This window comes from Neolamprologus brichardi, chromosome 6, assembly GCF_056152115.1.
Source record: "Neolamprologus brichardi isolate AB-2024 chromosome 6, ASM5615211v1, whole genome shotgun sequence".
Taxonomy (NCBI): Eukaryota; Metazoa; Chordata; class Actinopteri; order Cichliformes; family Cichlidae; genus Neolamprologus; species Neolamprologus brichardi.
Window position 1 is genome coordinate 10,548,830 of NC_142109.1, and position 10,964 is coordinate 10,559,793.

General features: G+C 41.4%; 1 protein-coding gene across 1 annotated transcript; it reads left to right on the forward strand.

The window, feature by feature from the left end:
- The first annotated feature begins 2,299 nt into the window (after positions 1-2,299).
- Positions 2,300-9,990, forward strand: cyp4v2a (cytochrome P450, family 4, subfamily V, member 2a). Its single transcript, XM_006796115.2, has 11 exons — positions 2,300-2,597; positions 2,700-2,812; positions 3,400-3,485; positions 3,668-3,858; positions 4,392-4,461; positions 4,544-4,670; positions 4,773-4,946; positions 5,152-5,254; positions 7,592-7,726; positions 7,940-8,119; positions 8,220-9,990. The coding sequence occupies exons 1-11, from the start codon at positions 2,405-2,407 to the stop codon at positions 8,396-8,398; spliced, it is 1,551 nt and encodes a 516-aa protein (XP_006796178.2). The 5' UTR covers positions 2,300-2,404; the 3' UTR covers positions 8,399-9,990.
- Positions 9,991-10,964: the final 974 nt, after the last annotated feature.

A 10,964-nucleotide genomic window follows, 5' to 3' on the forward strand; every position in this document is an offset into this window, starting at 1 on the left:
CCAACTCGAGGATCGCCACAACATAACCTAATAGACCTACACCTTAGTTCACAGATTCACTTTGTCTAGGGTTTATTTCTGGGATTTCACACAACCCAGGATTCAAATCATGAATACATAATGGGCTTGGATTTACAACATTATGAATGAAATGTGCTCTATTTGGAACCAGCCGCCCCCCTCCCCTTTCGAGACTTTAAATTATCAAACTGTAAATTATAAATTTTAAATTGTTATTGATCCCTTTACCCCGAGTCCTAAAGTGTATATTCATTTTCTTACTCTTCTTATATTTATTGTTTGTTTACTTGCACTGCTGTAAGTGGAGCCTCGTCGTCTCGTCTCTCTATATACTGGACTGGATGTAGCGGAGATGACAATAAAGTTTACTTTGACTTCAGCAGCAAGCAGGCGCACCGAGGGCTCTCACGCTCACTTTTTGCGTATAGAAAAAACATCGGTGCAAATTATAAGTCTGTATTATGATGTCTGGTGTTTTCGTGTTTGTTGGTTTGTTTTTATTTTGCGAGCTGGGCATTAGATGCTGCTCCAGCCACCAGTGAATCCCCCGCCGCCCCGCCCTCTCCTCATTGTGCCGCAAGCAGCAGGCGCCCTTACTCCCAGCAAATGGGCGATAGAAAACCGATCGGTGCGTATGCCATTCCCAATATGCGCTGGCTACGAGCAATTTTTTATTTTTATTTTTTTTGCCGATGCCCGTGATGCCGCCGCCCACCACGATGCCTCACCGGGCAACCGCCCGTGTCGTCCGTATCAAAAAACGCTACTTATTGCACGACACTGACTGCAAGAGTTGTATTTTTGCATAATAAATGCAATAAAACCGCATAAATATTTTAAATAAAAATATTAAACGTTTTATTAATAATATGGAACTCGTGGGATTCACACATTTATTGCTTGCTCATTCGTCACATCCTCCTTTATTGTTGTTTCCAGTCTGGTCCTATTTTATATTGTATGCCAATGCAGAGGGTAATATGGAAAAAACAAACAAAAAAGAAGAAGTTGACATCTGACATCTAGTGGCTAAAGCTCAGTATTACATTTTGTACTAAGGAGTCAAAAGCAAGCCACGACGTTGTTCTAATTTAAGGTATATTTCCAGCGACTCAGGCAGTGTTTATAAGGTGCACTGTCTTTACCTAGTTTTTTTTTTTTTTTTTTTTTTTTTTTTTTTTTACCAGCGGAAATGTTTTACCGTAAAAACTACCAAAATTATTTTTACCTTATTATCAGTCAATATTTAAATGGCATGCTTATTTTCCAACAAATACATTTTTCAAAACATTCTTAAGGCTGAACAAATTGTCTTAAGGATGTTCGTTTTTAAAAGTGATTTTAAAAAAGCACAGACAGACATTTTTACAGTCTTTGTAGATTACAATGTCCGGAAACAAATCACATTCCCACAGAGGTTCAGGCTTTCTTGGGAGGGTTTATCTACGAATTCATCACTTAGACACATGATATTATTAAAAGATTCAGAGAAGTCTCTGCACGAGTCAAAGCCACTACTAAATTAGCAAAATCTCCAGTTTAAATCGACTGAGGAAAAGTTAAAAACTCTCCTGTCGTAAAATCTGTGATTTTAAAATCCTTTTTGGAAACCTCGGGCACCACCTTGTCAAAACAGAGACCTTCCTTCCATCAGCTCACAGTTCAAAAGCCAGCATCAGGGAAGATATGAGTGCTTATTAATGTTGATGGGAAGAATACATTGTTCATCTATTAAGTTTGCATTAACATTAAGGAGACTGTCAGACCACATATTTTAAAGCAGGGCTCTCTAGTAAAGGAGTGTGGGTGCTTACAGTAGCTGTGTGGCCTGGGCAGCAGAAATCCTGGCTCAAACAGGAATGAGATATTACAGGCTCACTCCTTCCATTGCTAAAGGTAATTAGCGTGCAAAGCTGAAGAGCTATGATGACATAAAAAGAAAAAAAAAAAAAACACCATAAGGCAATCACAGATAAGACTGTCACTTATTAACCAGGCAGGTAGGACACGAACTGTTAATGTGGATAAATACACGGAGATAATAAATCGGACAAAGTTCTTGATCACGCAGTAAATAATTAACACGGGTTATGTAATTCGTGCCAGCAGAGAGCACGTTTTTCATATTTTAAAATGTACATTTACCTGTCATCCCATGCTATAAATGTCAATTTAATAAACTTTCTATGAAGTCCCCCACACATCCTCCTCTCCTCCTGGGCAATAGATGGCAATGTAAGACCAGGGCCCCCTTTACCCACTACAGGACAGTCGAGGCGAGGAGGAGTAAAAGGCAGGGCAAAAACATGTCACAGAGCTTTTAAGGACAGCCTGGAACCGACATTTCAGCGCACACAGGCTGAGCACACACACGGCACGAAAAATGGCAGTTTTAATTGGCAGTTACAGCACAACTTTACTCGGGGTTAGCGTCTTTGTTGGTATTCTTACCTACTTAACCTACAAGCTGCTGAGCGATTACCTGCACAAATGGTTTGAGATGAAGCCGATCCCTGAGCTGGGAACCACTTACCCCTTCATCGGGAATGCTCTGCAGTTCAAAAACAATGCGGGCGGTAAGGAAGCAAGCAACGTGATCATTTAAAGTACTCAAAGTGATGAAGCACATTGAGTTTCTCGTGATTTTTGTACCCAACATCTTTATTTTTCTCTTTAAGACTTCTTTCGTCAAATTCAGGATTTTACCTGGGAGTTCCGAGATAAGCCGCTGTTTAAACTCTGGGTCGGGCCGGTCCCCTTTGTGGTTCTGTATCATGCTGAGACGGTTGAGGTAAGCGGACTGACTCCTATCCAAAATACAGAGTGGATGCAGCACGTCTTATACTGTAAATATGCCTGTGATGAGTAAGCCTATGGACAATTTCCATCCCTGTTCAGCGAAGCAGGTAAACAAACCACACATGTCACTGAAGTGGAAGCTGCACTGTCGTTACAGATGGATTGGATGAGATCCCGTTGAAGTCTTTGAGATCAGCTAAGCAGTCTGTGATGACATCTTAGGATGTCTTTGCACTTTTATACAGTGCAGGATACAAAATTCCTGCCGCCCACCACTCAAACATTAAGCTGAAGTCAGTTCTCTCCTCTTAGCACAAATTCCTCATGTTCCTTAAAGAGGTTACAATCTGTCCCACCTAAACTGTATGTGTAACTTGTTGTCATTATACATCTAGATAAGATAATGGACTAATGTGGATGCTTGCAGGGTCAGTCTGAGCGAATAATTTCTTTCCCCCTGTGACGACAGGGACTGTTGGAACATAGCATGCTCGATTGTGCACTAAAGATTTCTTTAAGCAAACAACTTTTTGCCTCAAATATTACTCATGACATGTTTCTGTCTACTTTTTCTTTAAGCCGGTTCTGGCTAACAGCATTCACATGGAGAAAGCTTTTGCATACAAGTTTCTGCATCCGTGGCTGGGAACTGGTCTGCTTACTAGGTATAACTGTGGCATAGCAAACATCCCATCTGTCCATCAGGAAAGATCAAAAGATTTAGATAGTTCATATATCAAAACCTGAGCTAAGACTAAGCACAAAACAAAAAGAAGCTCCTATCTACAGTATTATTATTGCAAATGAAATAATATAAAATGCATAACGCCTTCTTACCTTTGATCAGCACTGGGACCAAGTGGCGTCAGCGGAGGAAGATGCTGACGCCCACCTTTCACTTCTCCATCCTGGAGGACTTCTTGGAAGTGATGAACGAGCAGGCCGAGATTCTGGTGGAGAAGTTGGAAAACCATGCAGGGAAGGGTCCATTCAACTGCTTCAGTCTCATCACCCTCTGTGCTCTCGACATTATCTGCGGTAAGCAGAATGTGCAAATCTGGGACAACTTAAAGGAAAACCCTGCGTTAAAGTGATACGCATCCAGAACGGAGCAGATGCAGCATGGCATGGTTTCTCCTTCCAAAACATATTCTCTCATTAGAATTGGTAATGGTAGGGATTAGCAGTGAGACCATTCATCCACTCATGCAGTCTAATTGGGTTGAAATGATGAGTGGGTCTCGGTCGCATTTTTTGAGCCATTATGTCATTCTGGAAGAGACGAGTCCAGTCGTCAAATGATGACGGTGATCTCCCAGAACAACTCTAGATAAATTTTTCTCTATAAGGTGGAAGGTGAATCCAATCCAGTGAAAAATCTGCAACGACATAACGGAGACACCAGATCCCTTTACTGTAGGGTTTGAACTGTAAAGGTTTTTCCTTTCATTTGTCGACCCTTTGAGTTGGATAAACTTTTGACCCTTGTTGTGCTTAACAAATGCAGGTATACAAAATAAATAATTAGAAAAAGGGCGTTTTATATTTATATACCCTTAATTTCTTGACAGAAACTGCAATGGGAAAGAAAATTTATGCACAGAGTAACTCTGATTCGGAGTATGTTAGGAGCGTGTACAGGTGAGTTACTGCTTTTATCATTCTAATGCAAATTATAGTAGAAGAAAAAGATCTAATCTGCTGTCTTTCTCTTTATTCTCAGAATGAGCGACATTGTCAGTCGCAGACAGCGGTCACCTTGGTTATGGCCTGACTTCATTTACACTTACTTTAGTGAAGGCCGCGACCACGACAAAACACTCGAGGTCCTCCACTCCTTTACATACAAAGTGAGTAACGGAGCCGGACGCTTTTCCACGTTGCGCGATCATGCAGAAATCATGAAATTGTTCAGAAGAAGCATCTCTTCTTCTCTTCCCATTTATTTTCAGGTGATCCATGAAAGAGCTGAGAACACGTCCTGCAACGAGTCAGACAGCGAAAACGACCAAGGCAAGAGGAAACGACGGGCATTTCTGGACATGCTCCTGAGCACCACCTATGAAGACGGCAGCAAGATGAGCCATGAGGACATCCAGGAGGAAGTGGACACCTTTATGTTTCGGGTTGGTGGTTAAGCAATAAAAAGGAATACTTAAGGCTGCGCTTATTAATACATTTATATTACCCAAAAAAAACTGCACTGTGTGCCAATAAAGGATTTACTTTCTGAGATAATGATGTGAGCCTCTTCTGGGAGAATAATCCACATATCCTGTTTCAATAAAGGGTCTTTAAAAAAAGTCTCTAATTAACTCTCTTTATTTGCAGGGCCATGATACTACAGCCGCCGCTATGAATTGGGCTCTCCACCTGCTCGGCTCGCACCCTGAGGTGCACAAGAAAGTTCAACAAGAGCTACAGGAGGTGTTCGGTAATAATAACAGGCTCTACCACTTTAATGGTGTTGTTTTGTTCCTGCCTGAGGGCTTTTTGACTCATCTTTGTTCAAACTCATTTGTTCTTTGTAAGGCACGGGGAGCTTTTTCAGGGATAAGAGCTGTGATCATACCTGCCCGAATACACAGACAAAAAGTGCAGCATAATAACTGTCTTTACCGATGGCCTTGTAACCATAGGCAACCAGGCTAATTTGTCCACAAGTAGAGAAGGATAATTTTGCCATATGGTCATCACTTATATTTCCAATGTAAACCCTATGCTACAGCCACACCTGGGGTAGCAGTGATTGGAGACCGTGGCATGACTTTTGTAGCCGTGTGCAGTGAACTTGTAACCTTTTTGTCTTTGAAATGGTTGCTTTGAAGACGGGGACCAGGGTCAGTTGCTGTCTTCAGATTGACTGTGGTGCATTAAGATGGTGATAAAACAGCAATAACATGGAGTCAGTCTGCTATCACTGTGATTGTGATTGAATGGGGGCAAGTTAGCGATAACTTTCAATCTGTTTATGATAGTACAGCAATTTACTGCAGTGAATCACCCAAATGTACATACACAGAAATTAATATTAAACAGAAACTGACATCAACCACTTATATTCAGATTACAGAAAGAACTGCATAGATCTAAAAAAGAATTTAAAAATAGAATAGAATAATCCTTTAATTGTCCCACAAGGGGAAATTTGGTTGTAACAGCAGCCAAAAAGACACATATACAAACAAACAGTACACAGGACACGGAACAAAAACATACACAAGTTTTCTTACATATTTACATTAAGGACAATGGTTACTATATACAGAGAGTACTGTGCAGTTATTAAATTAAATGAAAATAACTAAAGATAAGAGGCAAACCAGGTTGTAGTGCGAATCGGTTAATTAACTTATTGCAGTTACAGCGCAGATGTAAACATCTATGTTTGTTGGGAGCAGTTCTGATTGTACAGTCTGACAGCTGCAGGGAGGAAGGACCTGCGGAAACGCTCCATCATGCATCTAGGATGCAGCAGTCTGTCACTGAAGGAGCTCTGCAGTTCAGCAACATTTACATGCATGGGGTGGGAGACTCTGTCCATCAGAGATGTTATTTTGGCCAGAGTCCTTCTGTCTCCCACCACGGTCCAGGGTGCATCCCAGAACAGAGCTGGCCTTCCTAATGAGTTTGTCCATCCTCTTCCTCTCAGCTGCTGATACTGCTGCTCCAACATACAACACTGTAAAAAATGACAGATGCCACCACAGAGTCATAGAAGGTCTTTAAAAGCGCTCCCTGTACTCCAAATGACCTCAGCCGCCTCAGCAGGTAGAGTCTGCTCTGACCCTTCCTGTAAAGAGCATCAGTGTTGTGGCTCCAGTCCAGTTTATTATTCAGGTGAACACCCAGGTACCTATAAGAGTCCACTATCTCAATGTCCACTCCCTGGATGTTCACCGGTGTCAGTGTGGTGGGTCTGCGCCTCCGGAAGTCCACCACCAACTCCTTGGTTTTCCCGGCGTTGATCAGCAGGTGGTTCTGCTGACACCAGTCAACAAAGTCAAGAGTCCATTGTCTGTACTCTGAGTCGTCCTCACCTGCGATGAGGCCGACTATGGCTGAGTCGTCAGAGAACTTCTGTAGGTGGCAGCGTGGGGAGGGAAAAATTCCAATTTAACTACCGACATAGATGCAGCTTTTTATATAGGACTATAACAAGAACACAAACAACTGGTATCCAGTTGAGTGAAATCACCGATTGCAAAGAGTTGCATCGTAGATGAGTTGCACTGACTGATCCAGATTGATTGCAATGTCCTCATGATCTGTCTGCATTTATAAATTTGGCCACAAATGTCTGCAAACATTCACCAGCCCATATGGGCTGATTCGGATCAGTTATTTGGAGACAGGTCAACTCCCAGGTCGACTGTGCAATGACTTGGAATCAAAAGTGGTTGTTCTGAGATAGCTGGCCACTGCAAGTACGTGCAATTGGTTGTTAAAAGTGCAAAAAGTTACCAAAATCCTTGTAACCCCACCATATTTGCAAAGAGGTTACTATCCTATTTTTATTCTGTTGTGTCTGAGCTATTAGATTACCTTACCACACCTGGTTATATAATTCATTTGTTATGTTAATGATTGTTGATTTATATTTATACAAGGTTGATAACAATTATTGCTCTATAGAGAGTTACAGATCTTGAGTGCTGTCCTATTTACAGGTGAATTTTAGGATACTGTACTGTTGCACTTTTACCTACTGAGGAAGGTTAAGTATCACTGTATCTCTAAACTGTGCTGTGGTGCTGTTTAATGTTCAAAGGTACATCTTCCCGGCCCACCAGCACTGACGACCTGAAGAAGCTCAAGTACCTGGAGTGTGTGATCAAGGAAGCTCTGAGGCTGTTTCCCTCTGTGCCTTTCTTTGCTCGTAGCCTCGGTGAAGACTGCTATATCAGTGAGTTAAAGATTAGATCGTTGGCACCTGAAACAAATGGCTCATTGATCCCAAACACACGATGGTGCTGATATCTCTTCACAAAAAGGGAAGCCAGTCTTCCTCTGTTGTCGTGGCCACGTAACAGATGCATCTGAGTAATCGGTTTTGCCTGTTTTTGGTGTCATGAGTACTTATCTCAGCTGAAGTTGAGTTTTTTCTTCGTACTTTTAGACGGTTTCAAGGTTTCTAAAGGCGCAAACGCGATCATAATCACCTACTCTCTTCACCGTGATCCACGGTACTTCCCCGAGCCCGAAGAGTTCAGGCCTGAGCGTTTTCTGCCGGAGAATTCGGTGGGAAGGCCTGCCTATGCATACGTCCCCTTCTCAGCTGGACTCCGCAACTGTATAGGTAAGGACTTTAAATTTATAGTCTCCATACGCGCTTCGCTGCGTGAGGTTTCCAAATAGGTGCGTCACGTCTTCGTTTGTTTTACTGTCATTTTCTTTAGGCCAGCGTTTCGCACTCATGGAAGAAAAGGTGGTGCTGGCGACTATTTTGCGGAACTTCACAGTCGAAGCCTGTCAGAAACGCGAAGACCTCCGCCCGGTTGGAGAGCTCATCCTACGACCAGAGAAGGGCATCGTGATCAAATTAGAAAAGACGACGCCTCAAACGTCATCAAACTAACACCTGATGCAGCTTCCTGGGGAATTTTCTCTGCATGGTTTTTATCTAATGACACATAACAAAGTGACATTTTTAAAAAATATTTTAGTAATTTTAGGAAATTCCTATTTTCATAATGATAAATATTCATAAATACAGATGACAAAGGAATCCTGAAATGCTGTTTGCTGTGTTGTGTGTAGACACAGCACTGGTCCATCTTTGAGCTGAATGATTCACAGGTCAGTGTGAGGAGGCTTAAAAAATCCTTGAAAGCAAAATATAAAGAAAGAGTTTTCCAAACTACTATTTCTATAAGATTTAAAGTATAGATTTACACCATATTGTGAGTTACATTAATAAAAATGAACCGACGAGTTCAAAACACGCGACTGATTAATTGTGGAAAATGAGATAAACAGCTACTTAACTGGAGTCAGTCACAGATAATTATTTTCTAGGTTACACCCATTTTACGAAAAAAAAAAAAGAAAGCATTCATCTTGATTCCCAGCTGGGATAGGCTCCAGCCGCCCTGCACCCTGAATTGGATAAGTGTACGAGAATGGACGGTGTCACAGTCTGGCGGTGGCAGACTGTATTAATTGTGAAGAGTGGACCCAAAACGCAGACCCCAAGGAACCGGGAAAAAAACTTGAATGTTAACAAAAAGAGAGCCATTTAATATGGCTGGTAAAAAAGGTACAAACAAAGGGCAAGGCAAAGTGAAGTAAAACTAACATTAACCTAAACTGGGAGAACTAAACAAACAACAAGAAAAACCTAGACATGAAACTTGGAAGCATGGCATGGGAAACACGGCGTAGACAACAGACGACCTGACAATGACACACTGAGAACAGAGGACTTAAATACACAGGAGGTAATTAGGGGAAGTGGGAACACATGGAGGAACAGCTGACTGACATGAGCCTAATGACAGGACAAGGGAAATGACACAATGAACAAAGAACACACGACTCCTTCAAAATAAAACAGGAAACATGAGACAGACGTGATAATACAAACTTGATAACATAAGACACGCAGCATGAAACACATAAAGGGCAAAGGGAAGACTAAAACACAGGGGTAGAAGACACAAGGGGGATCTAAATAAACAAATGAGCTCAGATAACCTAATGAACTAAAAAATAAACCATAAACATCAAAATAAACTAAAACTCAAAACGCTGGGTCAACAGACCCAGGAACGTGACAGACGGATGGATGATTCACATCCACTATGCACTCTGCAAGAGTTTATACCCATGTATGACACATTTCTGTTATTTTGTATGTGGCTGTGTAACGCAGATAAACAGTATGGAGGATTAAAAATGGAACTTATGTACATGCACACACATATATGTATATATATTTTGTTGTATCAGCTTGTAATGAAGTCCTGAATCACACTTTAAGATATTAATTACACTTACAGTACAAACAAGATCTGTCTTTTGACTGTGCAGTGTTTCCAGTGCTATAGTAATTTTCAACCTTTAGCCATTGTGTTTTCTGTGGATTGACCCCCTTTAAAAAAAAATAGTTGCTGTCTTTATGTGTACCTTTCATTTTCTTTACTTACCAAAAACCTACTATTCTTTCTCCAATAAAAAGTGTTGCTTAAACTGTGTTTTTCTGGGATCATTTCAAAGAGTCATTGAGAGATGTCATATGAGAGATGCACATATGAAACAGTCAATTTCCACATAATTCATCAGCTCACAAGCCACATTCGTGGAGCCAAGTCTGTAGCCTCGAGTCAAGCTGAGGCTGTAGACTGCATGGAAACGGCTGACACAGCCACCGTCATGTAAGCGTGGACTGTGGAACTGAGATACTCTGTTTGATCATAGTTCTACTCGATCACAAGGCTGGCCTACTCCAAAGTATACCCTTGTGTATTGTTCTTGTGGACACTGATGTGACCATAAATGTACAAAATGAAGATCATATTGAATTCATAACGAGTCCATAAACCTAATCAGGAAAGTGTTTGCTGTGGTCAAAGAGAAAGTTAGCCTTGGGTCATTTTCTTATAGACTGCTATAAAACTAGACGATCCCCCCCCCCCCTCTTGTTGGTTATTGGTCAGGTTTAAGGTACTTCTGGGCTAAATCCATCTTTTGTTTAGCGTTGTTGGTTCTGTCATTCCAGCTCTGAGCACACATCTAAAAACTTGTCCTTAAAACTTTTTCCTAAAACTTCTAAAACTCTCCTCAGTGTACTTTCAGGCTCACGACCATCAAGACCAAAACTCACTAAATCAGAATTGAGGTCAAAAAGGCTCCTCTGTAAGAATAGGTAATCACAGCATGATACAGTTACAAATGACCCCATTCATTATGTCATCGAATGATTTAGCAGGTGCGCCTGCAAGGGTCATTGCCTAACACCCAAATGACTTGACTGATGATGAATAGCATCTTCTTTCCCAATGCTATTTTTTGAATTATTGAGCACATCTCTAATCAATGAGCAGAGCTGAGGTGCCCGAGCTCTAAATGAAGCAGGAAGAGTTCATTTATCTGAGGATCTCTAATAAATGGCTGAGATAGAGGAGCTTTATGTGGGGCTCGAG

Coding starts and splice junctions, on each gene's coding strand:
- cyp4v2a (XM_006796115.2), top strand. CDS start 2,405: ATGGCAGTTTTAATTGGCAGTTACAGCACAACTTTACTCGGGGTTAGC. Junction 4,671..4,772: donor TCCACTCCTTTACATACAAA/GTGAGTAACGGA, acceptor ATTTATTTTCAG/GTGATCCATGAAAGAGCTGA. Junction 8,120..8,219: donor TGGACTCCGCAACTGTATAG/GTAAGGACTTTA, acceptor CATTTTCTTTAG/GCCAGCGTTTCGCACTCATG.